This window comes from Antedon mediterranea, chromosome 1, assembly GCF_964355755.1.
Source record: "Antedon mediterranea chromosome 1, ecAntMedi1.1, whole genome shotgun sequence".
NCBI classification, from domain to species: domain Eukaryota; kingdom Metazoa; phylum Echinodermata; class Crinoidea; order Comatulida; family Antedonidae; genus Antedon; species Antedon mediterranea.
In genome coordinates, this window is record NC_092670.1 from 22,281,052 (window position 1) to 22,305,596 (window position 24,545).

General features: G+C 34.3%; 2 protein-coding genes across 2 annotated transcripts; one reads left to right on the top strand and one right to left on the bottom strand.

The window, feature by feature from the left end:
- Positions 1-278: 278 nt before the first annotated feature.
- Positions 279-24,143, bottom strand: LOC140062930 (uncharacterized). Its single transcript, XM_072109326.1, has 23 exons — positions 24,079-24,143; positions 21,160-21,434; positions 20,310-20,486; positions 18,371-18,514; positions 17,914-18,184; positions 17,598-17,705; positions 17,063-17,265; positions 16,212-16,478; positions 15,704-15,771; positions 15,315-15,390; positions 14,757-14,896; positions 9,389-9,548; positions 8,770-8,865; positions 8,439-8,593; positions 8,160-8,247; positions 6,638-6,790; positions 6,214-6,338; positions 5,523-5,667; positions 5,133-5,244; positions 3,876-4,119; positions 3,350-3,560; positions 2,522-2,746; positions 279-1,606 (listed from the first exon to the last, which is right to left on the bottom strand). Exons 2-23 carry the CDS (start codon positions 21,418-21,420, stop codon positions 1,574-1,576), a joined length of 3,462 nt encoding a protein of 1,153 aa, XP_071965427.1. The 5' UTR covers positions 21,421-21,434; positions 24,079-24,143; the 3' UTR covers positions 279-1,573.
- Positions 21,645-24,269, top strand: LOC140042959 (uncharacterized). The gene is made up of 4 exons (XM_072087732.1): positions 21,645-21,990; positions 22,108-22,362; positions 22,496-23,324; positions 24,266-24,269. The coding sequence occupies exons 1-4, from the start codon at positions 21,645-21,647 to the stop codon at positions 24,267-24,269; spliced, it is 1,434 nt and encodes a 477-aa protein (XP_071943833.1).
- Positions 24,270-24,545: the final 276 nt, after the last annotated feature.

Consider the following 24,545-nt stretch of genomic DNA (forward strand, 5'->3'; position numbering starts at 1 on the left):
TCATCAGTTGACTATGATCGTATTGTTCCTAGGTTTTTTTTAAATCTGTAAGGAGTGTGCACAAAAATAATGAAAATTGAATTGAAGAACAATATGGGAAATGAGTACAAATTCACAAGAAAAAAAAATACAGTAAATAATGAGTTTTTGTCTTTTACTACTATTTGAAAGAATAAATAACGCTAAAACTTATATTATATAAATTAATATAATACAATTCTCCAAATTGCTAGAAGAAAAATACAATAAAATATATGGTCATCAACGAACCATCCTGATTCATATACATTAACACAGTATATCTAAAAACTTTAAACCATTTGAAATACACAAATGTATTACAAAACATTTTACATTATATTTTAAATTTATGTATAATGATAAATACACAGTACTGTATGTATGTAAACAGTATGTATATAAAATGTTATAATAACGTGTCAAGTTTATTGGAAAAGTGAATTTAAAACTTCAACTGTAATTAATTGTGTAGATTAAAATTTTTATATATAACACATAGATGAGTGATCTGTCACGAGAAACATATTAATAAGATTTAACTTTAAAGCAAACATTACAAACAAAATATTTAATTATTCATATCAAATATCAAAAGATCAACAACTTAATTAGTTATTATGCATTCATAAGTGTATTCTGAAATCAATAGACAGAAAAGATCACAAACTGTGTGAAACTAACAGATGGTAGAATTCAACAAACAAAGTGTGGTAACATAGTTGCTATGACAATAATAAACACTATGGTTTACAATAAAAACTGAATTTTGTCAAGTTGTAGTTTACTGGTATAAACTGTACAGTAGTTATTACATTAAATGTGGGGTACAGTAGAACACCCTTCTTTGGGACACTCATATTCAAGAGATGTTCATATTAAGGCGACACCTTCCCATAAAATTAACCCCTACTTTATACTCTAGAAATTGACATAAAATTGATTATACACTGAATGTTAGTATTTCTAATATTAATATATTATTATCCTCTTTTATCTCATTTATTTATTTTTATTAAATGTCAGAAAATTAATCTTTAATAACAAATAACACCTTAAAATAATCTTATTAAACAATTTAAAACCTAATATTCCTTTGTTATAATTAATACTATGTTAGCATTTATTATTACATTTTTATTTATACATTATCTATTCTTAGCTTAAATCTTGCCAGCTTTTAGTAAAAGTGTTTCATTGATAATTCAATTCTGGTTGAGTGGCAAAGCGGCATTGCAGAATAATTTTAATTGCGCTCATATCATTCATTGGCATTTAAAAGTCAGTCAAAATTAACCTTTTTTTAAATATGTACTGTCCCCCTGAAAAAATAATTCTTAACAAATGTTTAATTGAATATGCCCTTTTCGACGTCAATAATAGTTAAGTGTGATTAAATTAATCTTTATTTTTCATGTTTTTGGGGGACAATACATCTTTAATATCCGTTTTCTGTTTAAATGTGGGTTGTTTCAGCAATCAAATACTTATAATTAAAATTTGTCAATCTTTTCCACAATGCAGTTTTAATATATGTCTTGCAACATGATAACATTTAACCGTCCAAGTGCTTCAACATGGTAGAAAACTGTTTAAAGAACAAATAAGAGCGTATACTGTATATATTTATTTGTAGCTGGCTACCATACTATAAAAGCTCAGGTACAGGCATGAATTTTAAATATAATATCTGATTAATTGTACATAAATCAAATATTTGTAACAGAAATCAAGATGAAAAACTTGAATTTCCCTTAATATGGTCAAATACAAAATTTGACAAAATTCTGCCATAAAAATTTAACCTAATATAATAACATGTTTGGCGACTCCCTAGAAGGTGAAAAAAGATGGTGGATATATACGGTGGATAATTTTTGCTGTACCATGAAAATAAAAATCTGAAGTTGAATAAAAATACCAGAAATGTAAAATTCAAATTATATTACCTATATTTAGTCATCTGATAACATTTTTTACCACACCGTTTATTTTTCATAGCTTTTTAAAATGCCTCTCTATTTACAAAATTTGTGTACAAAAGAATAATGTGTAATTTGAACTATCAAGAAAGTGCTTATTTTCAACAAGTCTGTGTAACACAAATAAAATCCCAAAAATTATGAAACATAGTGGAATCTATAGATTGATAATTATTGAAATGTATGATCAATAGAAATGTTTTGCCCGCACCTGGCCTTTAAGCTCTGTCTACACTATCAAACTAGTTTGACAAAATAAGTGTGATATCCCAAATGTGGTAGTGATATGTTTAAATATGGTAGTGATACAACATCATCATGTCCATATATAGGCACATCTAAGGCTATAGCGAAAGGTTAAAAACAGACGAGGCAAAGATGCTTTAAATACATCTATATATAACGATCTGTGCTGGAATTTGGTGGGTGGTGAAAGTGATGAATAAAGTGTTTTTGAACTGAACAATAACAAATACAAGTTAAAACAGAGAATAAATCAAACAATTATTTTAATAACTTACTGTATCACACATGTCTGTTGCATCCGTCTTTTTAGCAATGTCTAGGCCACTTGCAAAAAGCATCTTTGCAGAATCTATATTTCCAGCCATGGCATTCACCCTTCCATGGATCATCAGTAAATCTAGATTATCTGGGGCTGCAGACCTTCCCTTGTCCAGTATAGCTATAGCTGATACATAGTCCTCTGTAACTGCATAACATTTTGCAAGATTTTCTAATACAACCTGAAAGTTGGGAGCTAAAGGTAAACATGTGTACTGATACAATTTGATATATTTTTCAGTTAAAGTAAAGCTCTGTCTACACTATCAAACTTTATGACAAAAAAAGTGTGATCTGCCAATATAATGGACATCATACCACTATCATATTTGGGCATATCACTACCATATTTGGGTACACCACACTAGTTTGATAGTGTAGAGAGAGCTCAAAAGCTGTACATGTTCTAGGCACTCATCAGATAAGATTGTGTGCTCTTTAATGAACCCAGTCCTTCAGAGTCGAATATTACCCTGGTGTACTGGTCCATCTCAGTCTGTGTTGCTGTGGACAAAAAAATGAGTAACGTTTGGTGGGCACTGTACGGCACGAAGGGCCAATACCTCTATTGTATGGCATGTATTTGTATGGTCCCTAAAGTGTCCTCTAAAGCTTGGTTCTCACTAGGATGTAGTGTGTTGACCAATGACAAGAATAACTGTGAATAATCTATCGCCTGTATATGTTGCGTTATGTCCTTGTGTTGCGTCACCAGTGACAACCAAGGATTAATAAGGTTTCTTTTGCATTAGAAGAATTATTCTAAAATGATAAATATAATCTACCACATCCTCAGGAAATCTAGCTATTGCTGATTCTAGAAGCTTCACACCATTGCTGCGTTGGTTTTCCTGCACAAACTGGGAGTAGCAGTAATTATAGTCAGAGGCGTCAAATTCTTGCCCCGCCTCAAGGTGCTGTAACAACTTATCAGCATCTCCAGTCTTGGAATACTCTCGTATTTTAATGCCTAGAAGTTGTTTACTGTTTGGGAACCTACATAAGTAACATATAAAAAAACCATGAGAAAAACCTTTATTGTTCAATTGTTCCAAGTTTACTTCTTCACACAACATGAGGATAATAAAGAAATACAAGATATTTTAATCAAAGTAGAATGATGTGTAAGGAAGACACAAAAGATTTAGTAAATACAGTAATAAATGACTAAAATGAAGCAATATTTACAAACAAATTGGACTGAAGGGCAGACTTTTAACATAAAAGGGACGCCCCTATTAAACAAAAACTTTGTTGGGTCTCGAAGGTAACCTCTGGCCTTAATAGAGGTGAATAGTATAGCTAACTCACTTGCGTAAACCAGCATCTACAGAGTAGTCTCCAACAATAATTGTTTCACCTTCTGATGCAAGTTGCTCTACAGCTGTGTTGTACAACGCGTAGTGTTGATCCATGACAGAATCTGTCTGTAGAACACGCTGTATTGTACGCGATGCATTCTTAAAATCCTTAATGCTGAAATAGTGATTTATCATCTGGTTGTTCAGGCCTGAAGAAGACATGTTTAAACGACCCTGTTTCTCTAAAATTTCTCCTGTAATCAAGATTATTTTGATTAAAAGTTATTTATTATTATAATAACATATATTATATTTATTAAAAATGATTACCGATTATTAATGAGATGCTTGTGTAGTCGCATAATTAAACCCTATACTATGTGTTTCTGTCATTAAAAATGTAATTTTTTTTGCAAATTTCCTGCAAATTGGCCATCAAATCACAAGGATCGTAAGGGCTATATGTGATGTCATCAGTCAGATGAAAATAATTTGTTTAACATGGATGTTGTGTCAGTCTTTTTATGACAAAAGGTGCACTTGAATATAAAAATCACCAAACCAAAGAAAATACAATTTTCAGTGGATGTGTGTATTAAAAAATACAAGTGTATTGGAGATAAATTTGTAAATACCTAGGCTAGGACTACATGCTTCTTACTATGCCTCTAGCCTATTGCTAGGCCTCTCTCTCTACACCAAGATTGAACCGAAAATGTTGTCAAAAGAAAATGACATGTGACGCTGCGCTTCCAATGGAAACATCGGATCATTTTTTTCGCGATGGTTTAACTTTTTCAAGATTCATGCGACTCGATTCATGCGACTCGTTTCGATTTTCATTTCATTTCATTTATTTTGTCTCATAAAAATACAATATAAAAAAACATGGACATGAACAAGAAAACATCACACAAAACCAGGCAGAGACAGGATTCCTAAAAAGCGAACTTAATCACTATCTAGTAGGTCTCCTATTGCACTGATTGTATAAAAAACATTTAGAATAAAATTTGAATTAAACATTAAAATTGCATATAATACTATATCAAAATGAATTAAAATATATTACAATATATTAAAATATATGTGGTTTTTATATTTGACGCTTGCCGCGTGTTGCTTTGCATGTGATTATTCAGTGTGCACCGGCCTATAGTGTAGACTAAGCTTTAACTATAGAACAATTCAACCAAAGGAACATGGGACAATACGGCTATTAACCAAGCTACATTATCAATAGTGTATTAAAACAACTATACAGTACCTGCTTTATGAAAAAATACATGGGCATTTTCCATATCTTTGTTGTTCATGTAGCAGATGGCAATGTTCTCCATTGCTCTAAGTGTGTCTGCATGCTCTAGACCGTGGCATCTCTATAAATAAAAGAAATTAATTAATCTTAATTGGGGAAGATTTTTCTAATTTTTTTTTTTAATTTTAGAGTCTCACTAATAAATGTATTATTATACAGATATACCTGGACTGAACAACAAATATTATTAAAACAATTAATGCATTAAATACAAACTCACATTTTTTAAAGTTAATTTGTGTTTTTTTTCAAATAAAAATATCACTTTAAGGCTGGACATGAATCACCGTAATATGTACACCACTGACATTAAACCCTTATTTCTTGACTTTGTCATACCTTAAATACTTGTAAGGCTTGTAGACTCATTTCAAGTGCTTTATTGTACATATCTAGTCTCATCATCTGAACACCATAAGACATCAGCGACTGTGCAACACTTGGATGTTCATCACCAAATGCATTGCGTCGAATGTCAACAGATCTAATATAAAAATGTACACAAAGATGCATAATGTTGTTTTGTATTTCTAAGTTGTCCCATATATAAGTAACACTAAACATAATTTTTTGTTTCACTAAAGCCCTGTCTACACTATCCAATTTTATATGACAACAAAATGTAATGTGCCTACATATGGCCATGATGGCATTCTATCACTACCATTTTTGGGCATATTACTACCATATTTGGGCATATTACTACCATATTTGGGCACATCACACTAGTTTGATAGTGTATACTAAGCTTTAGACTGCAATGAGTGAAAGTATTTCTTTGTCAACAGTGTTTTGTTGACATTATACAGATAATTAAAATAACTTGCAGGATGGGTTAACAACGCAGGATGTGTGGCAAGGAATAGGCTTACGATTTAATGGGAAATAAATAGGTTTGGCCTTTGAGTCCATTATAAAAAAAATGTTCCACTTTCTAGTGAGAATCCAACCCTTTTAAGAACCAAGAGACTGCTTTTTGTGGTAGGGAGTAATGTGTTGTGAGTACATTCTAGAATTTGACTATTATTACCTTTGAAAGATTTTACAGATTTCATCCACATTTTTGTCAGGGAGGCGAACATAAGCCATGGCCAAGTTCAGAAGTGTTCCGCCAACATTTGGAGGCAAGCTTCCAAAATAGTACTCTTCATAAATCTGTATAATTTCATATTACTAACATTAAATTAGAAAAGTATCTTTTAATATCAATTAAGTATCAATATTATTAGTTCTGATTTATTAATTATGAGCATGAGAAAGAAAAATGTATGTATAGCAATCCTCTCCATTTTTCTTATTAATGCCTGCTCCTCATGTATTTATTCTTTTCCATTTTGTTTCTTTTCTAAATCCAGAAAGGGTATTAATTCATCATAGAAATGTTGCTATATAGCGCATACACAACAAACAACGGTTAACTATAATATCAAGCATACCCAAGTTATGTCACTAACCTCAAGTGCCTTCTCAAGAAGTTTAGAGCCCTCTTCATATTGGCCCAATTGGGCCTGTATCTGGCCTAGATTGTTGTAGCTTTCAGCCACCAATACTTTGCTTCCACCACTTTCTTTCTGTAGTTGTAGAGCCTTGGAGAAGAGCTCAAATGCCTATTGTAATAATATATAATATAGTATAAAAGATTTATCATTCATTAACAATGAACATTTTTCAATAACTGTAATGTATTTCTTTCAGAACCTTTTAAAGCCATCATATGATTCTTTTTTGTTTGAATGTTTATACACATGTTCGTTGACTCCTATATACTGTACGAGTGTAATCACCCGGGTCGAAAATAGTTACCTTTTGTTTTATGACGTGCCACGCAATTGTGCAGCTATTGAGTCTAACAGTCATTCTGCATGAGGTCATTATGAACGTGTGTATAATGACCTTTTTACTCGAGAAGTGTTGCATGATGAAAAGGTGGCTAATAATTACCCGGACAATAACCACCCATAATGGGCTCTACCATTCTTAGAGTGGGGTGTGTGGGAAAGAACAAGACTTCATTTGATTTTAACTGTAGCTCTTAACATAGAATTACAGTAGGTTACATGGTAACATTCTCAACTTTACTTTATTTGCTTCTAGAAACACATGATGTACTCAAACCTGACATTACATTATTAGCATGATTTAATTATGCACACATAACTTTATTTATTTATTTATTCGGGCCAATGCCTATGTATAATAAATGGCTTAGGTAATACTCCTAGGAAATATAGATAGATAGACATTACTATTATTTACCTCCGCCAAGGAGGTATATGTAATCGGTAGCGTGTGTTTGTTTGTTTGTTAGCAGGATTACTCAAAAAGTAATTACAAGATCTTTACAAAAATGAATAGACAGATAGATATGTGGTCAAGGACCATTCCATTAAATTTTGGGACCATTTGGGACCACAGTCTCAATTCTGGACCACTTTTTAGTATACTTTTTTAGACCTGCTAGTGTTAAAAGATAGGACAGAATTTTTCAAAAGCCGGCGAGCAGTCTTAAAGTAACAAGTAAACTGAAATTGCATTTTCTCGAGAACTACTTGTCCAAAAAACTTCATTTTTTAACAAGAGGCAAGAGTTATAATGTGTGATTTGTAATTTTAAAACATAATTTGATTTAATGTGCACGTTTTTTGATGTGAGTAGTTTAAAAAACCTATTTCTTTTCAAATTCACTCATTTTGATTTTCGCGTTGCTGTTCTATTGTTAGTCAACTGAAGCTATTGTTAATTGAAAGGCTTGTTACATAACCATTACACCAAACTCGCATACACATGCTTGTAATGAAATTAGCCTAAATCACAAACAGCATTAAGACACACACAAATATATATATTTTTTTTTTTACCGGAGAAATCTTATGTAGGAGAATTTTACAGTAGGCGGAGGTATGCACTCTCGGAGTGTCTTTCTAGTTACATCATGTTATACGCCTCCAATTCCATTTTTTCAAATAATATGTTTACCTCATTCAGTCTGCCTTGACGGTAGTCAATAAAGGCCAAGTTATTGAATGTTTCAGCAAGAGATGACATTCCAAGTTCTTTTATATACCTGTTAGAAAGTTATATTAAAGATAAATGATTAATAAATTATACCAAATGGTACACTGCTGTGTAGAATAGGACCTGACAAGGTCTCTGAAGCCACTCAAAGAAAATTAAATACAATGCATGAGAACGGACATTGGCAAACGAGTGGTCTCAATTTGGAACAGCCTTCAGAAGAATATTATTTCTACTTACTTTTCTTTCAGCTCCAAGATACGGAGATGATACTTCTTAGCTAATTCAAATTTCTCATTACTGGCATAAGCACATGCTAACTTATTAGTGAACATACAGTAATCACTTAAAACATCATCATTTTTATGCATGGTCTCTTCGTCATATAAATTATCCTATAGTTGAATAAAAAAAAGTCATTTTAAACTCGATTTTAATAAGGCATCACCATACTGTAGCTTGTTGACTTGACCCCATGAGCTCTATGGCCCCTTGAGCTCTGGGGCAACTGACTCATAGCATTTACGTCACTGCTCTCATTGAGAAGACAGGAAAATAAGTTATTACTTACATGTAGTTGAAGTGCTCTCAGTAGAGGAACTTCAAGACAAGTTATATGGCCAGCTGACTCTAAGAAATCTGCTACTGCATTCACAAATTCTAACAACTAAAAATAAATACATTTAAATACAATAACAGATTGTGTTGCACTATGCTCTTAATTGGATCCAGGTGGAACCTAAACAACTAGAAGCGACAGCAGCAAATATGTATGAGAGGTGTGCGGCAACAAATAGAGACAAATTAAGATTTTCAGCTGCTAGGAAATGACATCTTTACTTATAACCTTTTTACATCTGCATAAAAGCAGGTTTGATCTCCCAACTTATTACATGTTTTTACACGTAAACCTTGTGAAATCTCGGAAGAATTTCCAGAAAATTGTCTTCACAATATGCAAACCTAATTACAATTTGTTGTACTTTTTGCAGCTGTGAAAAGGGTATTATTTGTAGTCACACTCAAAGTTTGTGTTGTTTTAATGTTGCTAAAATTAATTAAAAAAAAAATAATAATAATAATGGCACTACAGCCTTTGGCTTATGGAGCCATAATGACAATTTAATCAATGAATCAAAGAAAAACTGTAGCATTGAAATGTCAAACATTAGTTGTGTACCTTCACTTACCAGTTTAGCTGGGGGACTATCAGAGCCAATGTCAAGGTTATCAAGGTAGAGTAGAACAGATTGTTCATTGACAACTTCCATGTATAACTTCATCATTTCTTCACCAATTACATCAATAGAATTCCAGTAGCTGATGAGATCATAAGAACTTTCATCTCCTCTGAAAAAAGTACTTCAATTAATCTTTATTCATACAAATAGATCAGGGTTTCTTTAGTCACATGAATAACCAACTTTTTAGGCTGAATCAACAGATTCAAGGCTTGTATCCTTTATCCGTACAAATAGATCAGGGTTTGTTTAGTCACATGAACAAGAAACTTTTTACGCTGAATCAACAGATTCAAAGCTTGTATCCTTTATCCATACAAATAGATCGGGGTTTGTTTAGTCACATGAACAAGAAACTTTTTACGCTGAATCAACAGATTCAAAGCTTGTATCCTTTATCCATACAAATAGATCGGGGTTTGTTTAGTCACATGAATAAGAAACTTTTTACGCTGAATCAACAGATTCAAAGCTTGTATCCTTTATCCGTACAAATAGATCGGGGTTTGTTTAGTCACATGAACAAGAAACTTTTTACACTGAATCAACAGATTCAAAGCTTGTATCCTTTATCCGTACAAATAGATCGGGGTTTGTTTAGTCACATGAACAAGAAACTTTTTACGCTGAATCAACAGATTCAAAGCTTGTATCCTTTATCCGTACAAATAGATCGGGGTTTGTTTAGTCACATGAACAAGAAACTTTTTACACTGAATCAACAGATTCAAAGCTTGTATCCTTTATCCGTACAAATAGATCGGGGTTTGTTTAGTCACATGAACAAGAAACTTTTTACACTGAATCAACAGATTCAAAGCTTGTATCCTTTATCCGTACAAATAGATCGGGGTTTGTTTAGTCACATGAACAAGAAACTTTTTACGCTGAATCAACAGATTCAAAGCTTGTATCCTTTATCCGTACAAATAGATCGGGTTTTTTTAATCACATGAACAAGAAACTTTTTACACTGAATCAACAGATTCAAGGCTTGTATCCTTTATCCGTACAAATAGATCGGGTTTTTTTAATCACATGAATAAGAAACTTTTTACGCTGAATCAACAGATTCAAAGCTTGTATCCTTTATCCATACAAATAGATCGGGTTTTTTTAATCACATGAATAAGAAACTTTTTACGCTGAATCAACAGATTCAAAGCTTGTATCCTTTATCCATACAAATAGATCGGGTTTTTTTAATCACATGAATAAGAAACTTTTTACGCTGGATCAACAGATTCAAAGCTTGTATCGTCAGATTTTATAGGGCTTTTTTATTCACAAAAAAAATCATCATGAGCTAGACTAGCTAGGTCTATTACTTCTGCTGTTGGTCTCTCTTTTGAAAAGGGATCTTTAGGCTTGCCATTACAACGCACCACTCTAAGCCCTTTTCTACTTCTCCACTGAGGCTTCTGATTCAAAACCTTTTCTCATTAATGGTCATTACAATTCAAATTATTTGTTTATTAAGTGTTATAATATATTATTATGTATTATTATATATTCTCTAACCTCTGAAGTGTGTAAAAGACAGCAGGATGTAGAAGACATTTCTGAAGATCCTTCACTTTGCTAGGAGATGACATCAACAGCCATGGCAGCTCTTGCAAAATTCTGACAGGGACTGTACTGTTATACTTAAGGCTTATTTTCTAAGAATTAAACAAATATGCATCCACAGTACAACCTAACCCAACCTTATAGTAACAATTACGAGATGATAACTAAACTTAAACTCTATCACATCAGGAAGCCTTCAATTTGCAACGATCTACAACCAATGTGTGTTATGTTAATCCACCTCGACAGAGTATTGATGATTTATAGGTCCAGGCAACGACCGACAACACATCAATTGACCTGACCCATAGGTCGTCAGAAATCGAAAGCTCCCTATTATGAAGCTTGGGCAGGATGCTACTTTCGCTACAAGAAAAATACTGGTACCATGCCATGCTTTCAATTTGGGATGGTTATTTATGTAAAAGATTAATCTACACTTACATATGCCTGGTATACACTGTTCAGTATATTATCAGGACTTTATTTTGTCATTTAACATTCTTCCTTCATCTACCATCCCAGAACAAAAGCATTCGAATGTTACGCACATTTAAAAATGGATGGTAGACAAAGGATGAATGTGGATACTAAAAAACAATACAGTATATAAGTCTGTAAGTCATAAAATCATCATTATTAGTACAGTAAGCACAAATTAAATAATTTTACTAAAGCAGCAGTAAATAAATTAATGTATTAAAGTAATATGGGAAATTAAAAAAGAGAGCTGAATACTACTGCACAAAAGCATTTTAGCAATATTAAGAATCACAGAGCCAAATAAATACTTCCAAATATGAGCATAAAACTGGGGTGATATAGTAATAAAGTTGTTTAATGGTGATGGTATATATAGGCGTTTGATGGTGATTTAGTATGTGTTTGTAGGTGATATAGTATGTAAAGCTGTTTGAAGGCAATTTAGTAATATAAAAGCATTTGAGGGTGATAGCACGGTGATAGTAAATAAAGGCATTTGAGGGTGGATGGTAAATAAAGCCGTTTTCAGGCAATTTATTAAATAAAGCCGTTTCAGGGTGATGGCATGGTGATAGTAAATATAGGCATTCTAGGGTGGATAGTAAATAAAGCCGTTTAAAGGTAATATAGTAAATAAACCGTTTGAGGGTGATAGCATGGTGATAGTAAATGACATGTATTTGAGGGTGGATAGTAAATAGAGCCGTTTGAAGGCAATATAGTAAATTGAGCCGTTTGAGGGTGATAGCATGGTGATAGAAAATAAAGGCATTTGAGGGTGGATAGTTAAATAAAGCTGTTTGAAGGCAATATAGTAAATATTAGCCGTTTGAAGGCAATATAGGATTTTTAGGGTGATATCATAAATAAAGCAGTTTTAAGGTGACATAATATTAAAATTAAAGTCATTTGAAGCCAACAGTAAATAAAGGTTATTTAGGTAGGTGGATATAGAAAATAAAGGCATTTGAAGGTGGATAGTAAATAAAGCCGTTTGAAGGCAATATAGTAAATAAAGCCGTTTGAGGGTGATAGCATGGTGATAGTAAATAAAGGCATTTGAGGGTGGATAGTAAATAAACTGTTTGAAGGCAATATAGTAAATAAAGCCGTTTGAGAGTGATAGTAAATAAAGGCATTTGAGGGCAATATAATAAATTAAAGTCATTTGAAGCCAACAATAAAAAAGGTTTTCAGGTAGGTGGATATAGAAAATAAAGGCATTTGAGGGTGGATGGTAAATAAAGCCGTTAGAAGGCAATATAGTAAATAAAGGCGTTTGAAGGTGATATCATAAATAAAGCAGTTTGAGGGTGATATCATAAATAAAGCAGTTTGAGGGTGATATCCTAAATAAAGCAGTTTGAGGGTGATATCATAAATAAAGCAGTTTGAGGGTGATATCATAAATAAAGCAGTTTGAGGGTGATAAAATAAATAAAGCAGTTTGAGGGTGATATCATAAATAAAGCAGTTTGAGGGTGATATCATAAATAAAGCAGTTTGAGGGTGATATCATAAATAAAGCAGTTTGAGGGTGATATCAAAGCAGTTTGAGGGTGATATCATAAATAAAGCAGTTTGAGGGTGATATCATAAATAAAGCAGTTTGAGGGTGATATCATAAATAAAGCAGTTTGAGGGTGATATCATAAATAAAGCAGTTTGAGGGTGATATCATATTTAAAGTCATTTGAAGCCAACAGTAAATAAAGGTTTTTAGGTAGATGAATATAGAAAATAAAGGCATTTGAGGGTGGATGGTAAATAAAGCCAATTGAAGGCAATATAGTAAATAAAGGCGTTTGAGGGTGATATCATAAATAAAGCAGTTTGAGGGTGATAAAATAATTTAAAGTCATTTGAAGCCAACAGTAAATAAAGGTTATTTAGGTAGGTGTATATAGAAAATAAAGGCATTTGAAGGTGGATAGTAAATAAAGCCGTTTGAAGGCAATATAGTAAATAAAGCCGTTTGAAGGCAATAATAGTAAATAAAACCGTTTGAGGGTGATATCATAAATAAAGCCGTTTGAGGGTGATATCATGGGTGATAGTAAATAAAGACATTTGAGAGTGATATAGTAAATATAGATGTTTGAAAGCGATATAGTAAAAAAGATGAGATGATAGTAGAAAAATTGAGTACAAATATACTGTACATCACTAGAAAATAACTCAACTTCCATATATTTTATTGGAGGATGAACTGTTTACAAAAGATAAACAAAGTTTACTTAGAGCCATATATTGATTTAAACGAAATGAATTTCAGGTGTAAGTTGTGATATAGCGAGAGAAAGCAATGCTAGAAGACATGCTTGCAAGCAAAGACTATTACTAATTGCGAACTATGCGGTGATAATTTTAACATTTCTGGCATACATTAAGAGTATCAGTAAAGTAATCAATTAGCTTTTGTAGATGTTTGTGTCCATCTGTGCCCCGACAATATCGGGTCTCAACAGCAGAAGTTAGCTCAGGGTAGGCAAACCTTAAATACAAAAATGACGAATTATGCAGATGGATTTAAATGTCGTTAGCTCTCATAAATACATGTAGTTAGCTTAACTAAGTTTTTCGCATCAAACGTGTTTAGTTATCGCCTTTCTTATGTTGCTATTTTTGATAGGCATCAACATTCATAATAAATCTGGCTAGCGTCAGCATGCATTTTCATTTTTTTTAAAGCCAAATCGCTGCCGTCTAGAACCTAGACTAATTACACCTGAGCTTAGAAAACCAATACTTTACAATTCCTGGCTGTAGTCGGCAAACTCGTTCTCATGAGCTACCACAGAACGTTTCATACCTTCTGATGACAATACAAATACATTTATTTCATTAATATCACATAATCTACTGTATGATACTAGTATGAACAGAATGCTGAAATATGGTCTCAAGTAACCAGGAAGGTGTGCGTGTATGGGACCCCACATTACTAAATACAGCATAATTAGTTTTATGTATACTTCTACAATAAAGACAAAATATTAAAAAAAATTAATAAATAAAAATAATTTTAGCATAGAAGTTACGAATTACAACATCTTATTAAAATATATAATATTATATATATTATTATATTAATAATATGCATACTAATCAATTTACAGTACAACTCCTATTAAGTAGACATCTTTGATACCCAACAAATTGAGTTTCCCCTGAATACTGTAGTTAAGCATTCAATTTGGATGTTGCAATGGGAAACAATCTGACTTGCTTATTAATGTAACATAACAAATATAACATACTGTACCTGTAAAGACCAGAACTTTCTATCAAAAAGAATTCAATAGCAAAGAACACCTGTAACCATTCCTGATCATTCACATCTGCGATTGTCTTTATTTCATTCTCAGAAATACCATCATGTGACGCCCAAATACAAGACATAATCTATCAGCAAAACATTAAAAATATTAATTAATTGAAGGCTTCCAGCACTTGCTTTTTGCACCATAGTAGTTTCTTACGGTTTCGCAGTCTGTCGATCAGATAAATTTGAAATTGTTTGCTCTGAAAAATCAATACTTACTTACTATAATATTAATACTACATTCTTTACATAATATATTGACATAAAAATACATGAAATTACTAGGGTCACGTCATGTCAGGTGAGCTAACTACTGTATGACACTCAATCTCCCCTCTGTCCAGGACAGGGATTGGCTTTGTACAGTATGTCTCAAGACTACCAACCACTCCTGTTGTTGAGCTATTGGTAGTGCGAAGCCTACAAACAGTAGTATCTCTTGTAAACAAACTAACATCTTTTGTAAACATTTTTCATTTAAATAAAGTAAAACATTACCTCTTTAACAACATTCCTGCTTGAATTGTAATCTCTTTCCAACCTCTGGAGAACTTTCTGAAAAAGACTTGTTGTGCTAAAGAAGCAACATAGAGTTTAAAATATCTAATGCTTTCATAAGGAATTGAATGTTGAAGGTTAAGCCATGGTTTAAATTAGCACTCACGATTTTGAATGTGGGAGTAGTGTAGTTAAAGCAGTTATACCCAGGTGGGTCTTCCGTTGCGCAACAGGCCTACTGCATTGCACAACAATTTCAATTGGTTCACAAAATGTTGAACATGCAATAGAATTTCTATCACAGAATTTTAGGTAATTATGTATAGCATGTGATAAAAACTCAACCAACCAAATAGCAAAAGATACAATTCATGAATATTTGTACTTACTCATTAGCTTCTAATAAGCTGTTAATGTAATCGTCCAATTCAAAAAAGCTTCCAAAACTACAAAGTTCCTAAAAAAGAAATAAAGATGTATGGATATAAAAAAAAAACTTCAAAACACTCTATATTACACTTCATTAGTGTAGATCTACAAGATAAGCCTTGTTTTAGAAAATGCATGGAGGAATGTAACACACATTCTCAAACAGACCATGGAGGCAAAATACTTCTATGAAGAGACTACATACTTTTATCTTATGCCAATTTTATCGTATGCAAATGAGATAAACAATGACCAATGAAGCATTAAAAAGCAGTGTTGGAAACAAAAGTTAGTTTATACATTATAATTCCTAGCGAGTGAACTAGGTTGATAATGAAGAGTTTATAATTAACTAAATAGTGAACTCCGAAGTAATCAGAGCTCCAGAAGTTTAATTATCATCTCCAAGTCCTCTTCAACAATAAATTAACTGTATAACTTTAAAATTTAAATAGCTTTTTGTCTAACCTGTAGCAATATCATTAAGTAAAGAGGATTTGAAGTCTGTTCCTTCTCTATGACCTTTGGCTCTTGAACTGATGATAGCTCTTTACCTCTGACCTTCAACATTGCCCTGGTAACATCCTTTCTCAACAGGCTGCTAAGAGGTGATATGGTTATGCTGTTAAACTTCCTATTCTCAACTAATTCTGAAATGCTATCGACATCAGCAGTTACAGTTGAAACAATGTAATGTACACCAACTGGTGGATCACTTGGTAGCCAATACAGAATCTAAAAGTAAAATTAATCTATTTGAAAATAAAATTATATTATTTAGTAAATAGTAAGATATGGATAATTTTATATCACAGTGGAAGTGTGATTTAAGACAAATATACTGTACCTGTATTGTGTATAGTTGAATTGGACTTTATATGTTTAAATTCAATGCAAACACCTTACTGAATTAATTTCCAAAGAATTCAAAGGCATATATAAATACTAGGAAGTAACAAATTTGATTGTATATTGATAAAAAAAACATCCCCACCCCCTCCTAACAATGGTACAGTCTATAATGGGTTGTTATTGTCTGATTCCTGTTTATACACCAGAACAGGTTTATGGAAGTATGGAAGGGTTATTTTTCTTTCCTCCATGTCATGATGGAACTACAACAGTATCTAATGTGAATACCAAATATAAAAAGATTTAAGCTAATTTTCCAATAGGCGAATTTATTGCGCATGCATATTGAAATTTTACTTTAATCTACTTTTTGTGACGTGAAAAAAAAGCGCAACCAATCAGAACTCTTGAATGTTCGATTTGCACGAATACATTTGCAAATGGAAAACAGACGTTAGGATTAATACTTTTGCCGTTTTTCCTCCTTTCTCTATTTTATTCAAAGCATCTATGATGACAACCAAATGCTTCTTCTTAGCAACAACCTTTGACATCAACAACTGCATATTTCTTTTCAGTTCTTGTACTCCCATATCTGATTTGAGTGTTGAGTCTTCCTCAAGAAGGTACTCAAGTTCCATGCATATTCTTTGCAACAAATTCCGCTCATCTAAATAATAAACAATTTTAAGACAATTAAAACCATAACTATTTTGTAGAAGTTATAGTTACTGACACTGACCTACTTATTTTTTCCACCATTAGCTTGAGATACTAGAAAAGAAACTTTGCTTTTGGTGTTTTCAAAGTTACCCTAAATATACCAATATTTGTACTAGAGACTAAACTACAGGTTTAAACTACAACCTGTTTTCAAGTTATTTTATAGAATTCTATAAATAGACCGATTTTAAAATATAAAGTTAAATTTCATTCTACTCAACAGTGGAGATGCGCTGTCTCATGTTTAATAGAATAAATGATTATATAAAACATCCCTACCTGTACTTTTACTTGTTGCAGTAACAAAATGATAAACCATTTCTGATTTTGGAAACTTCTGCTGAAATGAGGTTAAGAAGTTGCTAAGAAGGCAAGTTTTTCCACTTCCTATAAAGAACAAGAACAAAATGAATCTTTTTAGTAGAAAGGTTGGATTAATCACAATTTTTGAACAGGTCTGGTTAGTGAATGGAACATTCGATCAATATTGTGTCTATGCACCCCTGTTTCTTAAATGGAATAACTACTAAAAAACTGGTACTAAACTAGGTTTTATTCGTAAGAAGTTTTGTAATGTCAGCTACTGTACCCTTACCAGGTAAACCAGTAACTAACATGTGTCTCTGTGTACTTTTGGGTGAGACACAGCTGTATATCTGTTCATAGTACTGATCAGCTCCATGGCATTTGCCACCCATTCCAAGATGTCCTAGATAGTAAGCATCGTGTCTGGATAACTCCTCCTCTCGGGAGGTTAATGTTTTGTTGTGAGCTAGCAGGTGGTCTTTGAGGTAGTTGTGAACAGTCTCGTACATCAAACGAGCTCCTTCAGCCGGCGTTTGGTAATTTGGGTACAGAGCCAAAACCTAGAGACAAGTGTGTCACACTAGAATTAGGCTGATCTGAATCACACCATAGATGCGTACAACAGTTTTATGACTTGTATTTGTTGACATACAACAAAATAATACAGATATGAAGCATAAAATTTAATTAGAAATAGAGATGAAAGAGCATGTAAACATAGAGTTCAACAAATAGTAATTAGTTACATTGTCTTTTGTTTCAGCTACTCTTTCTTTCAATGCATCCAACATCACATCTGCTTTAGGACCATCGCAAAATGCTGTAAATTTTCTGGCATTTCTTTCATCCCCCTTTTTTTCAAATTTCAGTCTTTGAGATTCATCATATGCCTTTAAAAAATGAAATCAGCAGAATTTAGGAAGATAATAAAGTAGGGGATTTATTTAGAGTAAGACAAAACATCCTTTTAAAGGTAGACCATGCAGTGCAAGACAATCCTGCCTGTCGTCCTGCAATAGTAACATCTTGCACAATACAAAACCACCATGTGCACTGCAAACCCACCATGTGCAATACAAAACCACCATGTGCACTGCAAACCCACCATGTGCAATACAAAACCACAATGTGCACTGCAAAACCACCATGTGCAATACAAAACCACCATGTGCACTGCAAACCCATCATGTGCAATGCAAAACCACCATGTGCACTGCAAAACCACCATGTGCAATACAAAACCACCATGTGCAATACAAACCCACCATGTGCACTGCAAAACCACCATGTGCACTGCAAAACCACTATGTGCACTGCAAAACCACCATGTGCAATACAAAACCACCATGTGCAATACAAAACCACCATGTGCATTGCAAAACCACCATGTGCAATACAAAACCACTATGTGCACTACACCCACCATGTGCAATACAAACCCACCATGTGCACTGCAAAATCACCATGTGCAATACAAACCCACCATGTGCACTGCAAAACCACCATGTGCAATACAAAACCACCATGTGCACTGTAAAACCACCATGTGCACTGTAAAACCACCATGTGCACTGTAAAACCACCATGTGCACTGCAAAACCACCATGTGCAATACAAAACCACCATGTGCAATACAAAACCACCATGTGCACTGCAAAACCACCATGTGCAATACAAACCCACCATGTGCAATACAAACCCACCATGTGCACTGCAAAACCACCATATGCACTGCAAAACCACCATGTGCAATACAAAACCACCATGTGCAATACAAAACCACCATGTGCACTGTAAAACCACCATGTGCACTGCAAAACTACCATGTGCAATACAAAACCACCATGTGCAATACAAAACCACCATGTGCACTGCAAAACCACCATGTGCAATACAAACCCACCATGTGCAATACAAACCCACCATGTGCACTGCAAAACCACCATGTGCACTGCAAAACCACCATGTGCAATACAAAACCACCATGTGCAATACAAAACCACCATGTGCACTGCAAAACCACCATGTGAAATACAAAACCACCATGTGCAATACAAACCCACCATGTGCACTGCAAACCACCATGTGCACTGCAAACCCATAATGTGCACTGCAAACCCACCATGTGCACTGTAAACCCACCATGTGCAATACAAACCCACCATGTGCAATACAAAATCACTATGTGCACTACAAACCCATAATGTGCACTGCAAAACCACCATGTGCCCTGCAAAACCACCATGTGCAATACAAACCCACCATGTGCACTGCGAAACCACCATGTGCAATACAAAACCACCATGTGCAATGCAAAACCACCATGTGCACTGCAAAACCACCATGTGCAATACAAAACCACCATGTGCAATACAAAACCACCATGTGCACTGCAAAACCACCATGTGCAATACAAAACCAGCATGTGCAATACAAACCCACCATGTGCACTGCAAAACCACCATGTGCAATACAAAACCACCATGTGCACTGCAAAACCACCATGTGCACTGCAAACCCACCATGTGCACTGCAAAACCACTATGTGCACTACAAACCCACCATGTGCACTGCAAAACCACCATGTGCAATGCAAAACCACGCTGTGCAATGCAAAACCACCAAGTGCAATACAAGACTGTGCAAAATGCGACATCTTACCATCATGTGTAATAGTGCACCTACCTTGTCCCGAAAGAAGAAGCAAGCAGGTCTTGCTCCAGGCTTGTTAAGATGACCATGCAAAAATTCCAGTTCAGTGACCGAACGGTCTCTATACGAGTTCAGCCATGGATAGTTTGGCAGTGCAAAATCAAAAGTTTTCTGTAACATCTCATCTTTTTTTCCATGCCAACCATAGCGCTGAAAAGTAAAGACCTCTCATTATACAAGTCAATAGTAATTTTAGATTAGCCCGTGACTATAATACCTACAGTATCTGTATAAACTTCAATGACTATGGCGCTGATCTTAGGGGATGTAGAGGGAAGCATTTGATGTTGTTTGAACCTTTTTTGTAAGTGTAAAGTGCTATGTAAAAAGCGCTAAATAAAAAAAAATACACTTGTCAATTGTATGACACACTATATGAACACTGGGAGATGTTCATCATTTGTCTGATGTGCATCATACCTTACGAATACCATGACACAGCCCTGCATAAAAAAATAACGTACCTTTAGGTGACCATGACCATGGTGATTTTGACTATGTTGTTCATTATATGGCAGGTGGTAAAATGACGGACATTGATACACCATTGTTCATTGATGTGACGTATTATCTAGATTTTTTGACGCACCCCTGTGTCAATAAGTATTTGTAATTGACGCATCCATCACGCACTTCTCCCAGGGATCGTATAGTGCAGTTGTATAGTGTACAATTGACAAGTGCATTACTACTCATGTCAAACATTACTATTACTGAATGGTCGGTTCCCCAAAATTCAGATTGGATCTGTTATGCTATTACTCCTAAATTGGACATCCTTTAGATGAAGGTACACTTGTAGGTAACCAAGCAAATTAATTACCTGACCAAAAAACCCAACAATAATATCAGATCTATCCAATTCCCGCAGACAAATAGCAATAGTAGCTGCCTGAGCAGAGTGCTCAGATGTAATGCCCCAACGCATATCAACTGGAACAAACTCGTATCCAGCACGGGAGCACTGATGTGCTAATTTCGGCCAGTACTTTTTCGTCAGTTCTTCACGTTCTTCCTCTAGACCACCAAATGGAGAGCTGAAGAAGACTCTGGCAACCTTTCTACCATTTGATTTTTTCTCCATCTTGTGTCACTTCTCTGCAAAAGCAATCAATTAAGTATTACACATAACATAAGGCAGCTGCAAAACATACAATAGGACCAAAACAAAAGGTTGGCTACAACAAAAGGACATACGATGACACAACCCAACGCCTATCAACGCAGCAAAAAGAACTTAGACTACAAATAGCTAACTGCAAGTCGGAAATCGAACGTACATCATTAAAGCAAAAAAGAAACAAAATCATGCATGACATTCAAAAAAGAGTAATTGAAACACGCAACAAAGAACTTGATCAGAAAAGTTTGGATATCGACAAAGCGATAGGGGGCGCCCAAATGTTTAAAGCAGTGAAAGATCTTAATAGAAAACCATTCGAAAATCCAAAAGTGTTTGATGCTAACAAAAAGTTTATTGCCTCACCAAATGGAATAGCGAAAGTAATTGGCAATCACTTCGAAAATAAATTTTACGACGGAAGCAAACGAAATATAGATTCATTTGAGGGAAATCCTAGGCCATTAAATAAAGAAATCAGTGAAGAGGAAGTAACCAAGAGTCTTAAACGCCTAAACAACAGTCGAGCAACAGGTGAGGATGGTATCCCATGAGAACTACTAAAATACGGTTCCACTGTTCTAGCTCCAATGATTTCAGACATTTTAAATCAAATATTTACAAAACATGAATTCGTGGATATTAATAAAGGAACACTCATAGCACTACCAAAGCCGGGTAAGGAAAAGGGTCCAACTAAGAATTTACGACCTGTTATTCTACTTAACACCATACGCAAGTGCCTATCGCTTATAACACTGGATAGAATTACATCGAAAGTAGACGCATTCTTACCACAAAGCCAAAGTGGGTTTCGCAAAGGCAGAAGCACAAGTGATATTGTTTTTACACATCGATGGCTTATAGCTAAAGCACAAAAAGAAAAAACAAATATTTACATAACCGGTATAGATATGTCAAGCGCGTTTGACACCGTGGATAGAAACAAACTCCTCGACATACTCAAACATATTATAGACAAAGATGAACTTAGGATCGTTAGATTTCTGCTGAGTGAAACCTGACTAAATCTTAAAAGTAAAAGTCGCAAAAGAACAGCCAATATTCCAAACCAACATCGGCACCCCTCAAGGAGATAGCTTAAGCCCGGTCTTATTCACTGTTTACCTGGAGTCTGCGTTACGAGGAATCAGAACAATTATCCAAACAGAAATACCTCAAGAGATATCATATGCTGATGATGTAGATTTTTTGAGTCTAAACAGCAAGCATAATGTAAACAAATTAGAACGCCATTTATCAACTTTCAACTTAAATGTAAATAAAGAAAAAACAGAACACACTATCGTAAGACGAGAAAAAGAGGACATACAAGAACAATGGAGAAACACGAAAAAAGTAGGATCGCTCCTTGGGGACAGACAAGACATAATTAGAAGAAAACAACTAGCGCGTGTAGCAATGACCAAACTAAACTCGATGTGGCTTCGAAAAGATAAAATCAAATTAAAAATACGTATCAAGTTGTACAACTCACTAGTTAAAAGTATATTACTCTACAACTCTGAAACATGGGGACTCACAAAAGAAGAAGCACATAAACTCGACACATTTCACAGACAGCAACTTCGCAAAATCATAGGTATCAGGTTCCCAGACAGGATATCGAACATAAATTTATACAGAAGGACAGGAACAAAACCGATTTCATTAGAAATAGTCGACGCAAGATGGAGACTATTGGGTCACATACTTAGACAAGACCCATGTACACCAGCCAACACTGCAATAAGCTATTATTTCAGCAACACTACCAATATAAAATTTCGAGGAAGACCGAGAACCACCCTACCAATAACTCTCAGCAATGACCTACTCATCCTTTATAAGCATAATACAGACATTAAGTATCCCGGACAATTGAAAACCAAGAAAGACATTAAACAACTTAAAGAACTAGCCAATGAAAGATCAGACTGGAAGAAACTAGTAAAAGAGATTTACGGAGCAGCCCAAGCGGAAATGTCGGCAGACTTTTCAGCGGAAAGGCAGTAATAATATACAGTATATATAATATATACATAAGTCATAAGTTACATAATATAATATGCTAGCCACGCATATCTCTTATTATTAATATTAGTATGATGTCAAATCAAGCCAGTACCCAAATTTACGTTAAAATTGAACCCACCTTTTACCCACTCAGCAGCAGTGGTATAGGAGATGGATATGACGCAGGCCTAACTAGGTGGATAGGCCTAGAGTCTAGGCTAGATAGACCTAGCCTAGCTAGGCCTGCTAGCCTAGAAGGGGAGGGATGGGGCTTAGGCTCCTAGGATTAGGATGGGATTGATTAGAGAAGAATAGCTAGCTACTGCTAGGCTAGGCATAGGCTAGAGGCCTAGCTAGCTAGGCCTCTAGTAGGCCTTTAGAGTAGGTAGGCCTAGGCCTACTAGCCTAGCTAGTAAGTAGGCCTAGCCTAGCCTAGCTAGCTATATAGGCCCTAGCTAGTAGGCTAGGCCTAGCCTAGGCCTAGTTAGGCCTAAAATCATTTACTTGCTGACTTAGTAGCCTAGCCTAAAAGTAAATACGTCCACATAAATAATCTAGGATAATATATCTTATTAATATTATGATCTTATTATTGTTATTATGCACCAATGAAATAATTGCAGTTTACAATAGCAACCAAAAACAGAAAGAATTTGACATGCTGACGGCGGACGGTCTTGTGAAAATTGTTTTCATTAGTTACTATACTTGGTGGCGCTATTCATATATGGCGCGCCGTTAGCGCAATAGAAGATTACCTTCTGTAAAATTCTAAATATCGTTTTTATTTCAGATAAATGTCAGATCATCAATTGAAGTTCATAGTAAGCCTAACGATTACATAGCAGTCAGTGGAAAATGGAAAAAGGCTTTCTACTTTCTAGGAGTTTTATCAGATAATCTATATTGTTTTGACAACTCTTGCATAAAGACCACAGTGATTTTGTTATTTTTTCCCTAATTAATAGTATTTATAGTTTGGAATGGAAAACAGCAGTCGTTTTTTTTCCTCCAGATACAAAATCATTAACGAATCGGTTTTGATATAAATAATTAATTTATTCACAGTCCAA

Coding starts and splice junctions, on each gene's coding strand:
- LOC140042959 (XM_072087732.1), top strand. CDS start 21,645: ATGCATGACATTCAAAAAAGAGTAATTGAAACACGCAACAAAGAACTT. Junction 21,991..22,107: donor AAACAACAGTCGAGCAACAG/GTGAGGATGGTA, acceptor ATATTAATAAAG/GAACACTCATAGCACTACCA. Junction 22,363..22,495: donor AACAAATATTTACATAACCG/GTATAGATATGT, acceptor AAATCTTAAAAG/TAAAAGTCGCAAAAGAACAG.
- LOC140062930 (XM_072109326.1), bottom strand. CDS start 21,420: ATGGAGAAAAAATCAAATGGTAGAAAGGTTGCCAGAGTCTTCTTCAGC. Junction 18,515..20,309: donor GCTTCTTCTTTCGGGACAAG/GTAGGTGCACTA, acceptor CATTTTTTAAAG/GCATATGATGAATCTCAAAG. Junction 4,120..5,132: donor TGTATTTTTTCATAAAGCAG/GTACTGTATAGT, acceptor TCTTGATTACAG/GAGAAATTTTAGAGAAACAG.